This window comes from Chanos chanos, chromosome 16, assembly GCF_902362185.1.
Source record: "Chanos chanos chromosome 16, fChaCha1.1, whole genome shotgun sequence".
Classification (NCBI taxonomy): domain Eukaryota; kingdom Metazoa; phylum Chordata; class Actinopteri; order Gonorynchiformes; family Chanidae; genus Chanos; species Chanos chanos.
Window position 1 is genome coordinate 5,336,009 of NC_044510.1, and position 24,308 is coordinate 5,360,316.

At 42.3% G+C, this 24,308-nt stretch overlaps 4 protein-coding genes across 5 annotated transcripts in view; all 4 read right to left on the reverse strand.

Moving 5' to 3' along the window:
- Positions 1-998: 998 nt before the first annotated feature.
- On the reverse strand, positions 999-4,169 carry LOC115829735 (serine protease 27). Its single transcript, XM_030793902.1, has 4 exons — positions 3,967-4,169; positions 3,102-3,373; positions 1,950-2,113; positions 999-1,247 (listed from the first exon to the last, which is right to left on the reverse strand). The coding sequence occupies exons 1-4, from the start codon at positions 4,167-4,169 to the stop codon at positions 999-1,001; spliced, it is 888 nt and encodes a 295-aa protein (XP_030649762.1).
- Positions 4,170-6,974: 2,805 nt separating this feature from the next.
- On the reverse strand, positions 6,975-11,688 carry kat8 (K(lysine) acetyltransferase 8). Its single transcript, XM_030793219.1, has 11 exons — positions 11,364-11,688; positions 10,967-11,041; positions 10,379-10,557; positions 10,070-10,123; positions 9,617-9,781; positions 9,201-9,290; positions 8,794-8,934; positions 8,516-8,609; positions 8,097-8,247; positions 7,505-7,659; positions 6,975-7,249 (listed from the first exon to the last, which is right to left on the reverse strand). The coding sequence occupies exons 1-11, from the start codon at positions 11,617-11,619 to the stop codon at positions 7,185-7,187; spliced, it is 1,425 nt and encodes a 474-aa protein (XP_030649079.1). The 5' UTR covers positions 11,620-11,688; the 3' UTR covers positions 6,975-7,184.
- Positions 11,689-16,380: 4,692 nt separating this feature from the next.
- Positions 16,381-21,180, reverse strand: rnf25 (ring finger protein 25). Its single transcript, XM_030793218.1, has 10 exons — positions 21,155-21,180; positions 20,325-20,396; positions 19,962-20,058; positions 19,591-19,658; positions 19,322-19,391; positions 19,122-19,193; positions 18,703-18,849; positions 17,923-18,012; positions 17,417-17,554; positions 16,381-17,271 (listed from the first exon to the last, which is right to left on the reverse strand). Exons 1-10 carry the CDS (start codon positions 21,169-21,171, stop codon positions 16,498-16,500), a joined length of 1,545 nt encoding a protein of 514 aa, XP_030649078.1. The 5' UTR covers positions 21,172-21,180; the 3' UTR covers positions 16,381-16,497.
- Positions 21,181-21,681: 501 nt separating this feature from the next.
- si:dkey-16l2.16 (ras-related protein Rab-35) overlaps positions 21,682-24,308 on the reverse strand; it is an 8,158-nt gene continuing 5,531 nt past the window's right edge. For both annotated transcript variants that reach the window (XM_030793227.1, XM_030793228.1), the window contains exons 6-7: positions 22,498-22,622; positions 21,682-22,180 (exon numbers count right to left, since the gene is read on the reverse strand). In XM_030793227.1, the coding sequence (XP_030649087.1) occupies positions 22,031-22,180; positions 22,498-22,622 (275 nt within the window). In that variant the 3' untranslated portion in view covers positions 21,682-22,030. The remainder of the gene's footprint in view (positions 22,181-22,497; positions 22,623-24,308) is intronic.

Sequence of the window (24,308 nt, forward strand, 5' to 3'; positions counted from 1 at the left end):
GACTGGTGGGAGGGACTGTTGTCTCAGTTTAGTAGAGATACATGGTGCTGACTTTCAGAAATGACGGATGTAATTTAGACTAGGACACAGCAGAGATGAGGGCAGGTGCAAAACTAGACACTGAATATTAATTCTTTTTATCAATTCTTTCATTTATTACAAAATTTGACCTTCATTTAAACAGTGTGCAACTTCAACTGATTTCTCATCTTGATGTCACAAAACACTCAATAAAAACTAATTCTTATAAAACGTTTACAGACTTTGGGGGAAAAACAAAACACAGTTACACTGACTTGAAAGTGGTACACTTCGGAGCAGGTTCTCCCAGTTAAACAGGGTAATTGGCAAGGACTGTCCTGTAGGAATATTTCTACCTCTTCTACTTTTAGATGGTGAACCAGTAACTGAGAAATCCTGATTCTTTGTGTAAATAGATATGTACAGAGGAAAGAGAAGTGAGGTGTATGGGTATAAGACTTTTAAAAAAGAGCTAAACTTGGTAGATATCCGTAACAATCAATCACTTTGTCTATATTTATCACAAACAGTTGAGTTAAATATAAAATGCCCATACGATTAAAAAAAAAAAAAAGAGAGATGCTTCAAACAACAGCAACAACAACAACAATGACAACAATTCCAGATTCAGCAACTGATTGGCACTGACTCAGATAAGCTGGTGCGCAGGCAGGACAGTGCTGTGTCTGACATGTGATTACATTCTCTGGACATGTAAGTCATTTCTTCAACATTTAATGATAAAAAAAAAAAATCTAAAGCTTTGATTTGGTGTTTTACTACAAATCATTGTCAACATTTCTCTTGTAACAATGTTTTGCATTGATTAACTGCTGAAATCACTTTTTCTATCATATAATGCTTGAATACAATATTGCTTTTTTTAAACTGATTTGGATCAGTACTATTGGACCATGGTGCTGCCAAAGGCCTGAGCACAAGTCCACTTCAGGTTCTGTTTGGCTGGTGTTAGTCCATTATCTCAGCATGAGCACTGAGGCCAGGGTAAAGGTCAACACCAGGGTCCCACTGGCCTTGACCCCATAGGCATGTGCGAAGAGCTGAGCCTCTGGTACTGTGGCTTGGATGAAGTCCGAGAAACTGGACACCCTGGCATAGATGCCAGGACGGTTCGGTTGGGCACAGCCCAGTCCAAAACTCACAATCCCTGCCTGAACCCAAGTTCCGTTACCTGTGTGACAAACCAGGGGTCCACCAGAATCCCCCTGTACAAGAGGAAAGATAAAAACAAATAAGATGATATGTGGCTACATGCATATATTCTTAACTGTGAACTAGTGATGGGTGACTTGACATTGTATTGTGGTGTGTGTGTGTATTCGAGGTTTTTTTTGTTTGTTTGTATGTTTGTTTTTTCCTTCTCTCTGAGAGTTATGTCAGACCCTGTAGTGCAAAGATTAACACATATTTTTTCCCCTTTGTGTAACACTGCCAGCTGTGTAATTCATCACAAGCAGTATTCAACTGTGAAAGAATGCACTATTTGCTGGTCTCCACTGAAAAACTGTAATGACATCAATTTAACAGTAGGTGTCACTGTAGTGGAGAAAAGGACAGACTTTACCTCTGCAGTTCTGTGCAATAACACCACAAATTTCATACTGAGGGGAGATACAGAACTTAAAAGATTCAAAGTCTGATCTCTGCTCTGATCTCTGTTTAAAAAGCAGCGTTTTCTGCTGTCTTTAAAATTTAAATGCAAGCAGACATGTAAGACTGGAGATTTGTGAGAATACTTCTATAAGGGCACGGACCTGTGCGTTTGCATATGTGTGTGTGTGTGTGTGAAAGAGAGACAGAGGGAGATGGAGATGATAGTTGGGTGTGAACATATCACAGAAGGTCCAGTCCATACTAGACAGCAGTGTGCATTTGTCTGTATGTTACATGAGCACTGCCATTCATACCTGGCAGGAGTCTTTGCCTCCGTCTTGGAATCCAGCACAAAGCATGTCAGACAGAATGTCCACCGTCTCCGAGTTAGACGGGATCTGGTACATCCTGCGACACTCAGCTTGGTCAATGATGGGCACTTCCACTTCCTGTAGAGTTCCCGCACCCACAAGTGGAGCTGTTCCCAGGGAAAGGTTTATTCCCCCCAAAATAAAATTAAAAAACAAACAAACAAACAAACAAACAAACAAACTTTATTCACTTTGAATGAGTCGGTTTGAGGAGATACAGTGTGCTCCTCCAAAATACTATTACTGGTTGTGCTGACTTCTTGAAAACTTGAGGAGCAATTCACTTTGATGCAAATCACAAACATCAATGGTAAAGGGAGATTTCTTTTGACAGAGAACATGCTGAGGCATGCGTCATTTGAGGTTTCTCTATTCTATGTACACCCAACCAACTGAACTAGTTTTGTTTTACTCGCCAACACACACTGTTATAATCTATCATTCTCTGAGCCCAAACTAAAACATTGTTTTCCATGTAAACTTTTTCACTATTCTTTGCTAAGTCTAAACAGGACCACAACTTTCTTACATGAGCACATAAAGTTACATTAAAATAATAGATAATAATTACGGTTATGACCTTCACATAAATAAGACAAAAAATATACAAAAAATAGCCCCTATTACTATGTGAAATTGACTACTTTTTCAATTTATCTTTTCTGTAGATCACAACTATGGTTAAAACAATACGTTCTGCTTCTACAACACCAGTGTATTCCTACATGGGTCTGCTGTTTATAATAATAAATCCATTACCAATTTTTTCTTTGTTTGCCAGCAGGGTAACTGGTGATATATATTTATTATCTCATCTTGCACCGTGTGTTCATGAAATTTTTCATTTTTATAGATCTCAGACTCGCACCTCAACACACACACGTGTGCACACACACCACGCACACGCACGCACACAAAGCCTGCAGTCGCTCCAAGAAAAAGGGTCCTGATGAAATCCTGACCATATTTGCTATAGGCTTTTAACCGCTGTTGTTTGGACGCATTACCCCACTTAACGTTCGATCTCAAAACATCCGTACCAACACCAAGACAAACAAACAAACAAACAAACAAACAAACATACAAAGAACACACCTCCTTCTCTTATGTGTCCCCAGCCTGTGACAAAACACGGAGTTCCACCTGTAAACTCCAGTCCAGCATCGGGAAGACAAATGGGCTGGACATAGTCGGTCCAGGTCACCGGGCTCTCCAGTTCCACAAGGGCCACGTCGTTCCCCTCCTGAGGATCGACGTACCCCGACGCCACCACCACCCGCTTCACACGACTGCTCTGCAGGTTATTATTGATGCCATTGAGCTGGTAGCGGCCCATGTAGAGAACGTAGCTGGATTTGTCCGACGACCTGGGGCAGAGGGGGGGGGACACGCGGCGGCCGAGCGTTTGTGAGGACAGCCGTGACGTGTTTACGACAGAACGCTGAGAGAAAGCAACGGCGTCTCACACATGTTTACATAAAAAACACCGTTTCAGACTCTCGGCTTTGTTACAGTTCCAGGAGGATTCTATTACACTGTAAAGTTACTGTTTTATTGTTGTGTCATCTGTTAGAGGATGTGTGACTGCAGGTTTCCTTTTACTACAAAGATGGAAACTCCTTTCAACTGTCTCTCAGAAACATAAGAGAGAACAATCGCATTTGTAAACAGCCTCAGAAACTCAGAGGTCTGCTCATACATTGCTCTGGACTTTTTTCTTTGTTTCCTTCTTTTTGTTTTTCTCTCTGTTCACATATCAGCTATAGGATCAGTAAAGAACAAATGTGCACATAGCACTATATCAGTCTGACCATATTTGCAAATTTGAACGGACTATCCACAACATAAAACCGCACGCAAAACATTTCACTTTCAGTTCCCGTAAGTGGGTAGCTGACTAAAACTGAGTCTTTCTCCAGTGCAAGACACAGGACGTGTGAGGAAGAGTGATAGCACTTACTCTGGGAAACAATGGGCAGCTGACAGGACCCATTTGTTAGAGATGAGAGATCCTCCACAAACATGGCCATTAAAATCTATCTGTACATCCACCTGCCATGGCCACGCCCCCTCCAGTGCACTCTCCCCGCCCACAATACGGTTGGTTATCTGACGCTTGCCACATGCTGCAAAATTGAAGGAGAAACCAGAGGAAGCATTCATTGTGGAGGTGGTCTACAAAGCAGATGTCACTTCTATGGAAGACACCTGTCATGCTTAATTGAAATAAATATGTTAGCTTAGTGTGTCTCATGCCTGCTTATGGAAGCCCATATCTCTGGACATCAGTCTCTCTCTGCCCCAACATAGCTTACTTACTCAGGTTTGATCATTAGCCTGTGAGTGAAATCTGGTTTGTCAGATCAGAGAAAGACCTGACATTTGGCGGGGCAGCTGAACTGCTGAACTGCGTTAGCTTATGCTGTCTACATTGGACACGTGACCCCTACAGTTATTGGTCTGTTATGGCTACAGCAAACCCGGGTACTGTTACCGCTTCTCAAGATTGCAAGGAGGAAAGAAGTAGCCTGTAGTGGGAAACGGCTTCGTAATAATTACCTTGTCCCCTACATGTAGACACACCTGTGAGGGAGAAAAAGGTGTGAATCTGTTATAGTTTAAATCTGTTTTTAATCTGTTATAGCATAACATTTGCTTACTATATTCAAATGACACAGCGAGGCAAAATAAAATAAAAGAAACTGGATAAAAGGGCCGCGCCCTCATTGTTGAAATTTCACAATCCCAAAACTGACAGTGACACATTTTGAAAACACGTAATAATACACTGTAAAAGGTTCTTAAAGGAACTTGAAAAATTAAATCAGTGATTCTGGCAGATAAATTCTGAGGTGTACTTTTAATACGTATAAGATGTAGCCTACCTGCCACCACTAAAACAATGAACACCTGTACCTCACGGCTGAACATTCCTAAAGCAGAATCGACAAAAAAGATTTACTAATGCCAATTTCTCCAGACAACACTAAGGAATAGCGTAGATATCGTTATAAACGTAAACAATATGCGTTTAGATAAAAGATGAAAAAATAAACGACACATCACAACAAAAAGATATTAGCGAAAACATCGGAGGTTGGAACTTAATTCACTTACCTGTATATGGCTTCCAGTAACTCAGTCAAAAAAAAAGAAATAATCCGTTGTGGTCCGCAAGAAAAAAAGTGAAGCGGAAAAAAAGTTTGACCGTTTAATTCCAAAAAATATATATATGATGCTTTAAGCCTTTGAAAACTTTTATGTGTTCCAGTGCATGTTTCCAGGTCCGTTGTTTGTAAAAATGTTTCACAGTTTATTCCGCGATATGTTAGGTTGAACGTGGGAAAATCAATGAATCAGCCCTAACGAGGACGGCATACAAATATCACCATCTATCGAGACAAAAAAAAACATGGAGACCGCTATCGATACCACAAGGTACTAGCGTACCTGCCTGCTTCTACCTACCTGGGAGAACCAATCAAACATGTGCAATGGTAGCCCCTCCTACACAATAACAGCCACCCCCCCCCCGAAAGGAGATGAGGCGCTATGTCTCCAAAATATGTGTCAGCTTTCAACCGATACGTCTAAATGAACCATACAAAATATCCGTAGATAAAGTCATCAAGGAAAAAACACCCACAATGATTAAGGCCCCGTCACCTTGATCCCTGCATGCTGTGTAAAGGTAATCCATTCTCTCGAAATCTCAATGACAACAATTCCGGGAAAAGAATATTCCAGAAAAAGTAGTCATAAGTTTCCAAATTCATAAAGCTAACGCATAAACAGGCATACCCGGGAGACTCGAGACTATGGTGTCAGGTAAGAAGTATGACGAGATCATTTTTCCCCCGTTCAGCATTAGGTATCAGTCATTTTTCTTTCCTTCTTCTTTAGAGAATCAGTGGGTTAGTGAAAGACAGCTTGTAAACATGGTACAAAATGGGCTTCTTTGCATATTAAGGAGGTTAAGAAAAGCATTTGAGGCCTGGATGTGAGGTACTCCATGTATGAAGGAATTCGTCGTAGTCCATCTAGTATGATCTGAATACCACATCGCTCTCAATTGCAGAGCACAGTTGTGCTGCATAGTCCTTCCTAATTTCTGCATGTGCTTGGAGAAATTTCAACATTTCTCTCTATTTCTTTGCAAATCTAGCTGATCAAATCCAGATCCACATCTTTGTCTCACAGTAAACCTCAGGAATCTGTTATCCTCCTCTGAATAGTAACCGTTTTTAATCAGTGCAAACTTAAATAACATACAAGTAATTTGTTTTGGATGTGGTCGTAGAGATATCTCATCAAGTGATGTAATTCATTAAAACAAAAGTGAGGCCACTTTCCAATTCTGGAAAAGTCTGTAAGCAAATAAACAGCTAATCTGTACAGGTCATGAAACATTACACCTTCCCCATTCTTTCTCAGGGCCATTATCCGAATAGCCTTTATGCTAACGTCAAAACCAGTGTGAGCTACTTTCCAGCTTTAATGACACAATACAACAGCTATAGAATGTGATACCAGACAGTTTCTCTCACCGGTGTCTGGACAGAACTCATTTTTCAGTTTACACAAGAAACAGACGGGTAAAGGTCTGCCTGTATTTCTGTTCCTCACAGCGACCAGCTGATGATACAGTTGGTAAGTTTTTTTGTTGTTTAGCTTTTAACAGTCTTTACACTGTATGTGATATTCAGGGAATGTCAGTGCAATTAAGGTACAAATGAGATTAGCTGGCACTGTTGAAACACGACCAAAAATAACATGATAATCATCAAACTCACAGCTGAGCAGTTAAATATTAGTGTTACTCTAATCGCATGTTCAGCATTTCTCTGTAGTTGACTCAGACGTATCAACCTTATGATTGTACCAAAGACTGAATTCAAACATGGCAGCTCCATCTAGTGTGGTGAATTTTAGCATTTCTAGATTAAAGAGAAAACAAACACACATGGGTTGAATATCGCTATTATCATTTATTAAAAAACAAGAAAACCCAAAAAGAACATAAACATAAAAGTTTTGAGACACTAGCAATTTACAATCTTTTACATTTTCCCTCTTTAACGAAGAATTTAAACAGAATGAAGGGGCGGGGCTTCATTGTGAGTGACATGCACGTTTGGGTTGACTGACGGTCGTCACGTCTTCATGCTTCACCGGCTTTCATTTCTTGGAAAATTTGGCCTGTTTGTGTTTGGGCGGGGCCCACTTCAGACACACCGTGTCCACTGTAAAAATCCACAGGGGAAAAAATAAAAATTTGTGTGATGCAACAAAGAAGATGAACACACAGAGTAAGATGGTGAGAGAGAGAAAGCAAAAGAGAACAAAGGGATAACAGACTCATTTAACCAACCCCCCCCCCCCCCCCCCCCCACAAAAAAAACTGTCAGAGTCAAAACCCCTTGCGAAAATGCACAAACACAAACCTTCTGAAAGAGAGAGACAGAGGGATAGTATGAAGGACAGTCATGTGTTCGTACCTGTTATTGGGGGCTTTTTGTACTGGGCGCTCTTTAGATGCTCCTCCACCAGTTTGGGCGTGACACAGATCACATGCTGACCCTTCCAGTACTTCACCATGTTCAGAGACTGGAGCGTGCTGATGATGTCACTCTGTGTGATGCTGGTCATCTGACTAAAAGAGGAGGGGGAGGCAGTGTGTGTGTGTGTGTGTGTGTGGGGGGGGGGGGGGGTAAACAGGAGAGTAAACAGAGTTAGCACTGACAGCATTGTTTAGTTGTATCTGACTGTAAATAAAGTCTGTTTGGTTGGTTGACTACGGCTCAAGGGATTTCCTCCTCCACTGTTGTTTGAGTCTTATTCTAAGTATCCAGGGGAATCCCAAAAAGAATTTGACAGACTTTGTGTATTTTTTCCACCTGGTTAAACACATCAATTTGAAATGACTTCATTATCAAACTAAACGATTTTATACTTGACTGTTGTTGTGACTTTTTTTCTTTTGGTAGTCACATCACTGAAGTTCACATATTTGTGGGTAATTTTCTGGCTTAGGGGTACATGGTACATAACAGTGTTGTATGGTGGTGAAAAATATCTGTGTGCACGTACCTGAGATCTTTAATGGACAGTGTTCCTCTGAAATCTCGTAAAATCTCCAGCAGAACCCAGGACCAGTAACTCCTGTAGCTCAGCTTCCCAAGGTCAGACAGAGGCTTCTCTGGAGAACCCACTGTACTCTCCAACTTCGACAACTCGTAACCTGGAGAAAGGGCGAGGCAGAATGAGAGAGAGAGGGAGTGAGAGTGAGTGAGTGAGACAGAGAGAGAGAGAGAGAGCACAGAAAGACATGTAACCCAATACAGAATTTAAAGAGAATGGAGTTTCTGGTGCAGCTAAAAATAGAACGGCTTTGTTAATGCGGTGAGTGTAGTGGAAGTAGTGAGGGCTTTGTAAAACATAATTACTGCAGGGAATGACTCGGTCTTACTGCGTTACAACTGTTTTTTTGAGAGAGACGAGAAACTCACTGAACGCGATGAGGAATTTGCCGTATCCTCGACGTTGGTATGGAGGTAGAGTGAGGATACAAGCCACGTTGTTCCCATCTGGAGACTCCTTCTCCTGCAAACAGAGAAACAACACAAACATATAAACATGCACAGTTCAGAAGTATTTATCCATTACAGAAGAAACAAACACACAGACCTACCCTAAAGCCCTATAAACTATTCATTATAAGACAACGCATTTAGGTTTAGAACAGTAATCCTGTGTATATGTCATCATTGTGAATTTGACCCTTGACCTTAGAGAAGTAGCCCACGATATGCGCCCCTTCTCTGTTGACCTCGGTGAGGATGTAAAAGATGAACGGCTCCACGTCAAAGTAAAGCGTTTTGTGGTCGAGGAAGAGCTTGGCCAGCAGACACAGGTTCTGACAGTAGATCTACAGGCAGCGGAACACAGAGTATACGTCACACAGTCAATGAGGGGAATGATGGTCCAGCTGGCGATTTGTGTACCAAACAACCTTTTTGTTTTGGTTTCAGGTTTAAGCTATAACATGTGTTTCTGGACAGAACTAAGAGTAGTTAAATGTATTCCCATTACTGCTCAGTGTCTTGGAATCTGACAGACGTTTTCCAGCGCACTGGATGGTTCTGTTTTCTCAGGATGGGAAAAGAACAGCGTGAGTGTGAGAGGGCTGCTCACCTTATGGTCTCTCCCGTCCACCTCATATACAGAGATATTATTCCTACGGTAAATTTCCTTCCCTGGGGGCTGTCGCCACTGACACTGGGACTACAGAAACAAAGAAAAGGAGGGGGAGAGAGGGGGGGGGGGGGGGGGGGGGGGGGTGGGAGTGAGAGAGAGAGAGAGAAATGCAGGAAGGATGGAAAAAAGGCCCAAAAACTCCATCATACGATTCCTCAACATCAGGAGCAAAATATAGAAATTTGGATAAAGCTACATGGAGAACAGTGCACAGTGAATATAAATGCTTAAAAATAAGCGTCCACGCTGTTTTGCTTCTGCACTACATTGCACAGTGCATATCTTAAATTGACAAACTGTTAGTGCCCAAACAGACAACTGCTGTGTATAAACAACGCACGGTGCCGACTGACCAGGTGGTATCTGAAGGTCTTCTCGTATTTCATGTACTTCAGACAGTATTCGCATATCCAAAGCTTCGGCTGTTTCCCATAGTCCTCAGGGAACGGAGAAAAGTACCAGGCGTCGATCTCAAAGTTACCTATCTGGATCTTATCCACGTATTTCACTTTCGTGATCTGAAGAGAGAGACTTGGATTTGAGCAAACATTGACTGAGGTAACAGAACATTTACAAACGGGGTGGGGGGTGGGTAAAAAGTTGTAAAACATGTTGTAAAAAAATGCTATTTAAGTAAGGACAAATATGCATATTTGCGCTATTATCTGAGTTTGGGTGGTTGGATATCTAAAATGGTAATGATCAGTTTGCAATATTTCAATGCACGAGCAAATTTGCTGAATAGAGGCCAAACTGAGGACTAAACGATTCTCAGAAGAGGAAAGGTCTTTGTGCCTTTGTCTTACCGCTTCATGTTCTTTCTCTAGGGCTGCAGTGGTGGGGTCCATCTCAGCATAGGTCTGGAGGAAGGGGGGGGGGGCATAGTTTAAGAAAGAGGGAGACAGTAAAATTGAACAACATGGAACTAACCGAAATATAAAGAAGTGAGGGTAGTGAGTAAGTCATAAGAAAAAAAAAAAAGCTTAACATGGTGATCTCTCGTGATTATTTAGTAACACAGTTATTACATAACTGGAGGTAAACTGGCTGGTTTAGCAGCAATTGCTTTTTTGAAAATAAGCTTCACACACACACACACACACACACACACACACCTTTTGGACATGGTTGATCTCGTCGTGTTTACGTTTTTGGTTGCGCGTAATCTTCCTCTCCGGCTGCTCCCCCAGCTCCCCTCCCCCGCCTTCCTCCACGCTCTTCCTCACCGCGTCCTTCACCGTCTTCGTTAACGCCAAGCGAGACTTGCCCACCCATTCGTCCAAGCGCCTGTTAACTGCACCAGCAAAGGGAGGATGAGCCAAAGAGAAACGGGGAGGAGGGAAATGAAGGGACGAGAAAGAGAAACCAGGGAAAAGATGAGAGTGGAATACAACATTAGTTTCATTGATCTGTCTTTTATCCATGACATGGTGTCAACTAAATGAGCACAGTAGGCTACAAGGTTTAGTGTATATGTGTGTGTGTTTACGCCTGTGTCTTCCTGTCTGTTTCTCTGTGTGTGTGTGTGAGACAGACAGAAGTCAGACTGAGATTAGGAAGGAGAGTGCACAGAAACCTGCATATGAGAATCAGACAGGACTGAGGATACGTTCCAGAAACACACACACACACACACATAATCTGTGCCTCAGAACACTGTATTATGAGTTTACACTGGCAGTTTAACACACATCTGAACTTACATCCAACATAGTGCACATAGAACTCCTCTCTGCCTTCCTGCTCATTCAGTCTGGACTGGATAACCTCAGCAGAATCTGGAGGGAAAAGATTACCAGGATGCATAACGAAACAAAAGGAAATTCAGTACATATTGACAAGAAAATATCTGTCACCATATTTATTTATATTGTGGATCTGAAAAGGATTTTGCAGACTTGCTTCAGCAACTGAACAAGAGTACAGTAAAAAGATGTTACCGCTTAATTATGGAAACATAGCCCCGGAGGTTTACCGTTAATCTCCCAATTACAGTGCATAGAACACAGTAATGACAACAAATGCTATGAGCCCAAATCTGCATGACCTAATGTTTCAGTTTAACTGTACAAAAACGGGGAACTTGTTTACTGAACTCACGCCATGTCTTGTCCGCGCGCTGACAAAGATACGTTTCTCCGATTTCAACCGAGACCTCCTGCTCTCTCCCGCTGCCAAGCCCCACTCCATCCCCGGAACGCGGTGTACTTGAGCCCCCGGCTTCCCTTTCTCGATCTGCGGCCTCTGTCTCGTCTTCCTCTCCAGCGCTGCCGTTTGACGAACATGCCGCCCGTGATCCAGTTTCCATGTCTCGTCGGTCTGTCACAGATCGTCCTGTGTCCATTTCAACGTCCATACGTTCGTCTGGACAGCAATTATCGTATGAATTGTCCCTGTTACAGTGGCGATCGTTTGACGTAGCAACGCCTACGCCAGACATATTAGCAGGTTTGAAAACAGTGTGCGCCGCGAACAGCTTGAGCATGCGCGGTACGCCTCGAGAGGTCCGGAAAGGTCTGTTGTTTTTCTTTTTCTACAGCTAGTTGTTTTTATGCGTACAAGCCTCCCATTTTTTTAATCAGCTGACACAATCATGACGTTCATGTCAGTAAGAAACTATGCTGACGAAATGTGTGATTACATGGCGGATGCCTCATACTTCTTCTATTTTTATTTATTTTAAAGATGCCGCCTTGTTTCTAATATGCCACTTATTTCTGACTTATTTTATTTTGACCTTATTTTTATTATATACATATAGTCTCCGAGATATTCCATTATTTTCTCCTGTGTACAGCTTATATCATCATCATCATCATCATCATCATCATCATTATTATTATTATTGTTATTATATTGACATTCCGTTACTTTTCCCTGCATGTAGCTTTATTTTTCTCTTTATTTAATTTTTAAAATGTATATTTTTAATATATAGCTTTATATTTGCTATTTGCACAGTTGTCGGAGTTGTTGCAATCTCATCTCACTGCTGTTGTACATGTACAGTTATGCATGTGATAAATAAATCTCTTCAATCGTAATGCCGTAATAAGGTCTATTTATCCTACGAGATTTAATGTTGTCAACGTAATGTAACATTATGGGATGTTATACTTATCTGCCCCTTCACCTTAATTATGTGACAAAAGCCATGGTCACACAAAGTCAATTACAACAACGCATATTTAATGTATCATAGCATAAGTAAACTACAACCTGGCCGAGTCATTCGTCTGGAAAAGAAGGTAGTTAGAGCTGATCTGCATACTACACAAGTAATACGTTATAATAATAATAATAATAATAATTAATACACGTTTATTTAGAGCCCAATATCACTATTTATAGTCTCAAAGGGCTTTATATGTCCATAACTAAGTGAAAAATCAAAATTATATTATTCATAAGTTAGAGAGAATAGACACGTCTTTAGTTTGGTTTTAAAGTTATGAAGAGAGTTTGCCTCCCTACTTTCTGTGGGTAGATTATTCCAAAGGAAGGAGAGCGGCAGGAAAAGACTCGGTAGCCCGCGGACATCTTTTTAACTCTTGAGGGCAGACAATGCTAGAGGAAGGGAGAGCGGCGGGAAAAGGCTCGGTAGTCAGCGGACTTTCTTTTTTAACCCGTGAAGCGAGTAATAGTCCTGTAATGAAGATTGCAGTGTCACAACGATGACATCGTTTTAAATGGGCAAACCTGACTTGTAGCTTACTAGTCTTAATAAAAGATATACACATCAAATGTTCAATTCATGTAATTGTACAACCTCGTTATTTACGGCCTTTACAAGACGCCAACAAACGGTTCAGTAACTTATGCAGCTAAAGCAACTGATTTGCTAATTATGTATTTTCGGCTATCACAGTTGCAGACTAGATCTAATAAAAAGCTATTAAAATGTCTATCAAAACTAAAAAGACGACAATAAAGAGGATGTGTTTAAAAATAAAGTTCGGAAATATCTGCAAAGCGATCTCTTGTCGCCTAGGTATACGGTCCGGCTAGCAAGTTCTGGCTGTGTCTTGTTAACTTGCATTTCTTTCAGACGAGTATGAAGTCGATTTGTGCTGTTTGTATTTCCCTGTCTTCGCTTTGGTCGTTTCAGATAGCCTCAAAACATTTTTCTTCTCCAGTTCGGAAAACTATTATTATTATTTTGTTAATCAGGTGACGACTGATATTGTGGTTATGGTAAGTGGCCCCAAACGTTCGTCCTGTCCTGTTGACTCACATTTCTTGAAGTGAAGAGATTTTTCGTTAATTTATTACCATAAGTAAATTGAATATTGTTTGTTTTTTTTCTCAGTTTTGTATTAATTAATTAGGCACCTTTTTACTCTTGCTGTTTCTACCTGTCTCTGAGACCGGTCCATCTTTCTGGCTCACCTTTTCCAGCTCGTACGGTGGACGGTACAATCAATCACGCATTGACTTAAATACCACGAAGCTGGGCTTAGACCGCAACCTCCTTAACCATCAGCAGTTTTGCTTTCCTACAAACACCAGGTGATTTGTAGAGGGATGCCACCCCCCTTGTTAGCTTAATGACCAAAACGCATCCCCCTTGTTAACCTGCCATCCCCCTATAGTGTCAGTGACCAGTGGGTCATCCCCCGCTGTTAAAAAAACAAACAAACCACCTACTGCCCACAAACCACAAAACACCTTATCGACACACAGGTAGCATGATCAGGCCCTTATTTGACCTCCTTAGCACTGTGGTATAGAAATATTTGCTGCTTCATCCCACTCTGTTTTAGTAGTGCATAAATGTAGGCCCGGAGGTCTTCAGTTTCACATCACCTCTTAATCAGAGGTAGATTACAACCTCAGAAACGTATGTGTTTTCTGATCTAGTGCTTTGTGAGAAGAAGGAGATCTTGACTCGGTCCCCTCAACTGTGTACCTCTCTCTTAGCTCATTAGTGACTACACGGGTGGCGTGACGCATGTAATACAAGGGTATGACTCCTGGGTAGTCATTATAATTAATGGAGAACATGTCAACACTGCGATAATGAGAGTAATCTTTGGTGTATACGCTCAAACTCTCTCAACACACCCTGTGGTAATCACGCACACTCCTCTCTGTCTCGGTACTGTGTGTGTGTGTGTGTGTGTGTGTTGGAAAAGGGAGTTGTCTGGGTCAGAGGAGGAGGATTTAAGCGCCAGTACATGGCTTCTCATATCCACTTCCATCGAACAGACTCCCCAGGGTTAGCAGTCGGACCAGAACACAGAGATATCCCATAGAGGACAGATAGGCCGACTAATAGACATAATTTGCAAAAAGACACTAGTGCTTTAAGTTTTTGTTTTTATCAAATGAATTCCTTACTGAACTCTTTTTTTTTTTTTTTTTTTTAAACATTAGGCTATTATTTAAAAATTCGATGGTATTTGATTCTGTAAAACAAATTGACAGTTGAAGTGACAGAAGGAACCATTAGGACAGGATATATATATATATATATATATATATATATATATAAAAGAAGTGGCACGTTAGGGAGAGATGAACATGGTGTCAACAGTGATCCTCTCTCTCCTGCCTTGTGCCTCAGACAGCACTGTATAGACCAGGGGTCTCAAACTCCGGTCCTGGAGGGCCGGGGTCCTGTTGATTTTTGTTTTCACCTCTTAGTTACCTGTTGATTTTCACCTTGAAAACAGGTGTGGACACTCTTCAGCCAATCAGAGATTCTATTTAGTTGGTCTACAAGAAAATCAGCAGGACCCTGGCCCTCCAGGACCGGAGTTTGAGACCCCTGGTATAGACTGATAGTGCTGTCTCCATTGACAACCTTTTTGATGATGTGGACCAAACCATTTATTACCAATACATGGGGTCTTAAACCACCCCTCCTTACAGTGACACAGTGGTACGGATCATGTTCAAACAGCCAATCAGAGTCAGCTGGAATCTGGTGAGCAACTGTGTAGTTCTAGAAAATATTGAAAAGTTTGGAGTGACACACATCTGAGGACAGCAGCAACAGATATGTCTGTGATTTAACCTTAGCGGGGAGATACAGAAGATACCCTTAATCACACACACACACACAAACACACACACTCTGCAGTGACTCGGTGAAGGGCACTAAAGTGCTCCGCACTGAGTAAGCTTTTGTTGTGACACTTCTTCCTCAGGTTTGGCTTTTCCCCACTTGCCTCGGTTACAAGAACAACTACAGACCCGCTCAGGGGTTAAATGGTCGGTTTGTCTGCTATGTGTCAATCTCTGGCCTCAGGCCACTGTGTCCCTTTGCAAGCCTAGTGCTGTTCACCGTGCCAGTGATGACCTTGGCCAAGGTTGACTGTGCCATGAATAAAAGCCAGGTCAAACGTGCAAACGTGTTTCATCCAGGGGATATAATGTAGAACCAGTGGGAAGAATTTAAAATTACGTTTCAGTGGCAAGACACGGGTGGTTGAATGCAGTTTGGCTGAGAGGAAAGATCTGTATCAGGCTGTGTTGTTGTTTTTTTTGTTTTGTTTTGGTTATGTAATGTTTTGCAGCCGGCTGCACTGCCATCTTTTGAGTCAATGTCATCCTTCAACTGTAACTACTAATTCAACTGGACCCTACTTTCCCCACATGTTAGAAATCTCAGAATACCATAAAATACACATTTGCAAAAAGAACTGTGGTCCTAGTCAAATTAACAGATTCTGTAAGGTAATCTTGGCAATAAACAAGTTTGCTCATGCTGGCTCACCAGGCAATCAGATAAGTACGCTAAAACTAGACACTCCGCAAGTGTAACCCAATATTTCGTGGGTTGACTGAGTCCGTTTCCTGATTTCGTGGCATGCTCCTCAGGGAGGGGTGGAACCACAACCACGCGCCAATTTTTGTTTTTCCCTGTTAATCTTCAACTGAATCACGTTAGTCTGCAAAAATGATGTGAACCTAAACACAACTGTTGTGCTTCAGTTGACATAACCCATCATCTCCCAGATATCAACTACAAACCACTGTTGTTAAAACAAAAACAAACACCGATACTTCCAGGCATATGCTGTTGCGTTGAATATTTTGGTCGACATATTGAAAGCACTGCCAAGGGAAAATGTCACCTCTCAAACATAGAGATAAAAAAAATATAGACCAATTTCTGTTAACTGCTAATGAGCAGCAGCTTTATTATAGATATTATTATGACAGAGGTGCTTATGGTACAGTAGGGAGGTATGCTTCTCTCTCTCACCATCCCTCCCTTCTCCCACTGTCAGAGGACTCCTTCCTCTCTTTCACTTTCTACTCTTGGATGAAAACCCCTCCCACTGCCTCTGTTTGCCCTGCCCCCTCTGGTGTGAGGATAACTAGCCCCGCCCCCTCTAGCTCTATGACCTCGTCCTCCCCTGTGATGATAAACAAACCCCGAAGGATTCCATTGGTTGGGTTCCCTAAAGTTCTTTTCCTGCGAATAGCCAGATCCATGTTGACCATGTCTCCGCCCTCTATCCTGATGGCCACGCCTATGACCCCGATTCACCGAGTTGGTTTGACCATTAGTTTTGCGGCTTTCTACGTCTGACTGGCTTATTTGTTGTCCATCTATAGTTACAATAGAATCTTGTTGGTTGGCATCCAAAGTCTGCCCACATTGCATCTTCAATGACTCGCTGATCTCAGCATCATCACGACATTTTTGTTCCACGGCGTGTCCTTCCAGTGTGTTTTCTGCTTGCAAGTCCTGTTGTTCACCTGTAGCTTTCTTAACATCCTTGAACTTCTCAGAGGACAAATGAAGCTTTTCCACATTGTCCACAACAGCTGGCAATGTCTCACAAGGCACTTGTCCACCCTTTCCCCTCCGTCCTCGTTTAAACTCTCCCTGACGACTTTTACTGTAGCCACCCCTCCGCTGTGATTGGCTGGAAACATACGGACCTTGTGAAGTCGGGTTCTGATTGGTGGATGTAGCTGGAGGGGAAGGCAGGGATTGGCTGGATGGGGCATCAGACGTATTGCACGGGACATCAGAGGAGCTTGGCTGGGGCTGAACATTTAAAAAAACAAAGCAAAACAAAACAAAAACACGATTGTAGGGCTCCATCAAAAATTTAGGGCCAGAGTTTAGAATAAAAAAAAAAAGAAAAAAAAAAAAGACAAAAATGAATACATTTCTTACACATTGACCTCACCTCATTAATATGTATAAGGAACCTATTTGACTCTGCCTCTGGGTCAATAATCCCACCGCTCTCTCTCTGTCGTTCTAGAATCTTCTGAAGCTCCACCCATTTCTGTTTAAAATCAGCTCCTACACCTGCTTCCTCCATCTGCATGTAGGACGAAAAAAAAAAAATCCACAGTTATGTAAATGAGCAAAAGAATACATTTACATAATTATTTTAGCATGTGGCATACGAGAACACAAATGCAAACACACATCACCCCTCAGGTTCAGCTGACATGACATCCTGGACGGCTTACACAAGTCTGAGTAATTAGAGAGACTGCCCATGTCACAATGAAAACTCTGTTCTGGCCAAGGGCCTTGGCACTGGGCACAACAGTGACATTGTTTGGTGGCATTTCCAACCATGACAAAGAGTCATCCAGTCCAGCTGATTACTTCACTACGCTGTAGGTGCCTGGACTGTGTCAAGTCTTCGTTCTGCGACGGGATTCGTTTACGTGTTTTTACCTTTGGAAAACTGGGAGCAGGAGCCGACAACAGCGTCTCCACGTCATAGGTCAAAGGTTCACGGCACACTGGGCACACAACCGTTAGCTCCTGAGAGAGGAAGAAAGAAAGAAAGAAAGAAAGAAAGAAAGAAAGAGAAAAAGACTTTCAGTGCAATTTTTATACTGATACAAAACCTATACCGTATCTTATTTCCCCTTAAACAAAAACAAGATAAAAAGCTCCGAAAGATAAAACCTATTTTACGATTCTTTAAAAAAACAAAACAAAAAAAAAACTGGTGCAGAGGAAATGTCGTTTAGTTACATATCATAGTAACAATGCAATGTGGCACATTTGCTCGATTGAGAGGAAATTGAGGTTAAAAGCAATAAAATACGGAGCCTGAGGTCAAACCACACAGGGCACAGCATGTAACCCCTTTGGCTGAGACAGAATCCGTCTTGTACATATTTTGGTTTAGACTCTCATACGACTACATCACAAACACTGATACTCTTCACTGATGCTGTGTTTCTCAGCTCAAGTCTTAAGGACTCACCTGACTTGGCATCTTATCATTGGCCCTGTAACAACACGCTCGATTCAACTCATCCTCTAATCTCTAAGCGCTCATTTAGTCTGTGACGAGAGCAAAACTGTCCAGCCCTGACAGTTCAACCAACCCTGACAGCCTGCAAAACCGTAATTAGGAGACACTGAGGTAAGAGTCGGAGAGAGCTGAAAAGTCTAGTCAAGTTAATCCTCTTCCCCATGGGGACCCATCTGGTGCTGGTCTACCTCTCCTTCAGCCCTCTCTCTGGTCTTGTCCTCCTCCATTTCTCTCTCCCTCTCCCTTAACTCCTTCTCGGAGTGGGTGATGTAGCGACCCAGGCAGTGGGAGTGGAAGTAGTGGTAGCAACTGGTTTTGGTGAACACCTCCCCCTCCTGATGGTGAAAGGATAGAGAGGTGTGTAAAGAGAAAGAAGAGAGATGGAGGGATATTTTGATTGACATACGACTGATGTTTGACATTACAGTTTGTTCAGCAAAGGTGAAGTGTGATTAATCTCACCATACAGTCAATGACGGACTCAAAAACAGTCAACACATCTGAAATTCTTTTCGAAATGTGTTTCCCCCATGAATACATTCGAACCTCAGGTTCTGGCTGATAATGAGGTTGTGTGTGTGTGTGCGCGCGCGCGCTGAAATAGTACCTTAAAGCCATAAAGACAGATGACACAGTTCCCGTGGGGAATATTACTCTCTGTGAGAATCTCTTTGGCCCGCTGCGAAACGAGAAGGGAAAAGATGTAAAAAATGAGGAGAAAAATATAAATGTGGAAAGTTATTATCCCTTCAAAAAGAAAAGCAAAATACAAGAGAATAATTGAGAACAGAAGAGTGAGAAACAAACCTCAATGAGCTGATAAAGAACCGGTGTCCCCAGACTTGATTCAGCTTCCGTCTTCAAACACTTCTGCACACTGCGTGTGCGCGCGCGTGCGTGTGTGTGAGAGAGAGAGAGAGAGAGAGAATGTGTGAATAAGTGTAAGGGGAGCACTGGAGCCTTTGAAAGCAGATGTAGTTTTGGCAAGTTCAATCATGAGGAGTACAGATAAGAAAAAAACTGCCAGGCGGCGTTGAAATCTAAACGGGGGGAAAGAACATTCCAGTAATCCTCACCTGAGTAACTTGTCATCTGAGAGGCCTCGTGGATTATGAATGGAGATGGAGGGAGGAGAGGAGGGATACTGAATGAGAGTGAAAGAGAGAAAAACTTTACCAAAAAAAGTCTGCTTGATCTAAACTCACTGAAGATGAACCGTAGAATGGAGGAGAAATGCGGATTAAGCTTGAAAGTTTGAGAGATTCATTTATGGTTTCACTCTTACACCACAAAGAGGGAAATGTTAAAACTAAAAATAAAATAAGAGACTTAAAATAAAACCCAGTAACATCAGAGTTTCACTACACTCCTTTTAATGATGCTAATTTCTCCATCAAAGCCATGCAACACTGAAGGGTTACGTTCTGTAACGAGCCACTTGACGTACCTGTGAATCTAAAGTCAGCGTTAGAGTGAGCCGGACAAACTGAGACAGGGAATCTGCCGCTGTTGAGGGGTAAAGCACTAGACTCACCTCCCATCCACTGAGAGTCAGAGAGATAAAGAAACACAGAGAATCAGTGCCTCTGCAGTCTATTTCCTAATAGACAATTACGAGTTGAAAGAAGACAATAAAGTGGATTGGTATTAGCATCAGACCAACTGTCGTTGCACTGATATGCTAACACTCTGCAGTGTTGCTACGTTTTCACGGAGGTGAAGTGAGGAAGAGAGAATAAGTTAATTGTGTGGGTTTTGAAAGCAACAGACTTTAAGACAACTGTAAAGCAAAAACGAGGTTGTATCTCACTCGTCATCTTTCTGAGTGACCTTCAGCTCGTCCAGATAAATGGATTGCAACACCTCGATTTCGGACACGACCCTGGAAACAAAATAATAATAACAACATTGGTAATAAACTCAAGCTCTCTTCTCCAAACCGCAGTCAACGTGTTTGAAATATCAGAATGATTCTGCCCGAACCAATGTCTCTTAACTTGCTTCTCCTCTGTCCTCTCCTATCACTACTCAAAACTGTAGAATAACTTCATGTACCGATGGAAAAACCAAATAACTATCAAGGGAACGATGGGAAACACTTCATCGCATTTTCTTATCAAGTCATTTACCCAGGAGCCAAGAGGACCCGGGAATTTTGGGACAGAAACAATCATACGAATACATGGAGCACCTGTCCCAGGTCTGGTTACCTAAATCCTGTGAAAATGGGCAGGTTACTGGTTAGCTTGGGAATCTATGCTCCAGTGGTTCTGCAAAATGGTTTGCCATGTAACGGTTGCTATTGCTATCCCGCAACAACAACAGCATTGACAGCAATCTTTTACAGAAAGACGAACTTGAAAAGAGCTTCAGTTGAACAAACAAAGCCATCTAAATTAAACGGAGCAGCTTGGTTTCAACTGGACTAACTTTATTACATAAACACTCAATCTGGCAGCTAACGTTAGCTTTTACCTTAACCCTAACTTTGGTATTAATCACTTCGGACCGAAACTAATTTCTGCCATCAAACTGTTAGCTCTGTTACACTATACGCCAGTATTTGCTCTACATGTGGTACTCTTGTCGATTTTTGTTTTGTCATTGTACTTCTGTGTTGTCGTGCAGCAGCCCACTTACTCGTTTTCTGTAGCCATCTTTACCCCGCTATCCGTATGCGTCGGCGGACAACTAACAGTGGGACACCTGAGACTGACGATCCGTTCCGTCTCGGGGCAAAAATATAACCGATGTCCGACAGATGTTCCGCGGAAGCATTACTTTCCATATAGACACAAGTCGGCTGAGCGTGTGAGGTGACGTTCTCTAGCTTCTTACGGAAAATCAGTCGACTTCGTTCTGTTGAGTCAGCTATATACCAAGCAAAACACTCCCAACGTGTCCTGTTTTTTGTTTTCCCCCCCCCCCAGAATATTGCCTAAACCTAATCCATAGAAATGTATCAACATCATTTATTTCACATTGGACAAAGAGAGTCGAAGGCTGGAGAACAATTGGCCAAACAGCTCATCTCAGGTGCCCATCCTTGTTTAGATTTTTATTATGAATGGAGTCAGTGAGGATTAAGAAAACATAATAAACAAAAATATTTATTATTGCTCATCATTTATTTTTGACACGACAGCTCACGGTTACTGACAAATGGCTTCTTTTAAATCTGACATAAAACTGACATTTTTTTTTCTCCACTCTAATCACAGCAGAACACTCCAAACCTGTTAGTGTCTCTGTCCGATTAGCTTTTTAATAACAGTTTCAGTATAATGAAGGTGGGGGCGACATTTCCCTTTAGTTAATAAAATTACACAGGAAAAGAAACACTAAGGGTAAAATAATCAGCACTTAACAGTGACTTCTCTTTCCCATGTGCCTCTTATGTCTTCTCAGTGCACAGTTAGAGATAAACACATTCTCTCGTTTTTAATCCATTCTGATTTACAGTGACATGAGCTCCATTGCATTCCCTCTCCCTCTCTCTCTCTCTCTCTGTCTGTCTCAGCAGCACTTCTTTCCTTTCTTCCTCCTCTCTCGGTCCCGGTGGGAGTTGATGTGAACTGTGTCCCTCTCTCGTTCTCTCTCTCTTTCCGCGCGATTCTGACTCTGTTTCTTTGCTCGTAGAACCATGTGTGTGAACGCCATAAACATCTGGGGAGGAGAGAGAGAGAGAGAGAGAGAGAGAGAGAGAGAGGGAGACAGTCAGGGTATCACATACGCATAAAGAGAGATATATAAAGTTCACACACACACTCACACACACAACACACAAACACACACAGGTTAGACAAGCAGATGCATATACACAGACTTTTAATCTCTGAATCTGCCTTCAGCAATTTAAAGAATGCGTAACAAACATACCTGTGTGCAAAGTAATCTGAGAAACATCCTGACAGCATACATATTATGACAAACAAACACACACACACACACACACACACACACACACACAGAGTGTGACTGACCTCCTCCACGTTGATGTTTTCTTTGGCACTTGTCTCAAAGACCCTGACGCCGACCGACTCTCCAAAGCGCAGGGCATCTTCAGTGTCCACTTGTTTCTTGGAGGGATCATCGTTTTTGTTTCCCACTAAAATAAAGGACACGTTCAAGGTCAGAGATGTTTCAGAAAATCCTTCGTTCTCATGCAGAACTTCAAAACAAATGAACCCAAAGTACTTGAGTTCTGTGGTATTATAGCATATGTCACTGCTTGACCTGCTCAGACATGATTAAGTCGTCATGGTTACCTTCATAATCAGAAAGCCCCTGTCTACTGTATTTCAATAAAGACTCTATAACAACAAATATGAATATCACAATATCACTATGTTGTCCTACGTAGTTGCTGCAAAGCATACACATATGCAGTGTTTACTTGGAGTTTTCAACAACATGATCATAGATGTAGGTGTGCTTTGTCTTTTGGTTTGAGACATTTAACATGCAAGGTAAAAAAAAAAGACCACAACTATAGTTTCGGTGGCCACCCAATGTCCAGAGGACCACTGTCTTCATCAGCTGCTTCACTAGCTCCTTGAATCAGGGAACTGTTTGCGGCTGATTCCCCGCTGAGTAAAACTGAAATTTTTTTTCTATAACCCATATTGATATCTTGACTGCTTAGCTGACATTGCCTCCTGGATGTCCGCTAACCACCTCAAACTCAACCTGGAGAAAACGGAGCTTCTGTTTTTTCCCGCTAAGAACTCCCCAACGATCAACACTGCAATCACCATCGAGGGATCTGTGGTGTTCCCCACCACAGCAGCCAAAAACCTTGGCATGGCCCTTGACAACCAGCTGACCTACTCCAGTCACATAACGGCAGTCACACGATCCCGCAGATTCTCTCTCTACAACATCAGGAGAATCCACCCCTTCCTCACACAACAGGCGACCCAGCTCCTAGTCCAAGCGCTTGTCATCTTCCGCCTGGACTACTGCAACGTTCTACTGGCTGGCTGGCCGACCTGCGCCATCAGGCCGCTCCAGCTCATTCAGAACGCCGCTGCACGCCTGGTATTCAACCTCCCTAAGCACTCTCATGTCACTCCACTCCTTACTGCACTCCACTGGCTTCTGGTAGCTGCTCGCATCCAGTTTAAGACACTGGTGCTGGCCTACCAGACCACAAGAGGCTCCGCCCCATCATACCTTCAGTCCCTGATAACTCCTTATACCCCTACTAGAACCCTCCGCTCTACAACCTCTGGTCAACTGACGGTCCCCTCACTTTGGGAACCCGGCAGCCGTTCCTCCAGACCACGCCTCTTCTCCGCCATTGCCCTGCGGTGGTGGAACGACCTCCCTAATGCAGTTAGGACTGCGGAATCTCTTACCATCTTCCGCAGGAAACTGAAAACCCACCTCTTCAGGACCCACCTGTCCCCCACTGCCTAACCTCCCTTTCTTTACATATATAAAAAAAACAAAAAAAAAAACCACCTTGTCTTGTATCTGTGTTTGTCATTCACTGTCAAAGTATTCCAGGGGCGCAATACGAAGGGTAAATTAACACACAGCCTTATTGTGATCTCTGCTTATGAGGCCAAAGCGACTGCCAAATACCAAATTGTAATTGTAATTGTAATTGACTGGTGCTACCCAGGTCTTATTTGTGATACTTGTTGCTGGAGGTACTTAATAGTTTATATCATGGGGGCTTTTGTCCCACCTGTAGTCCACTTTGTTTATTTCCTTCAACATTCTTGCGTTTGTGGCCGGTCTAGTACTGAACTTAGCAGTGGACGCTTATGCAACAGGCAGCTCCTTA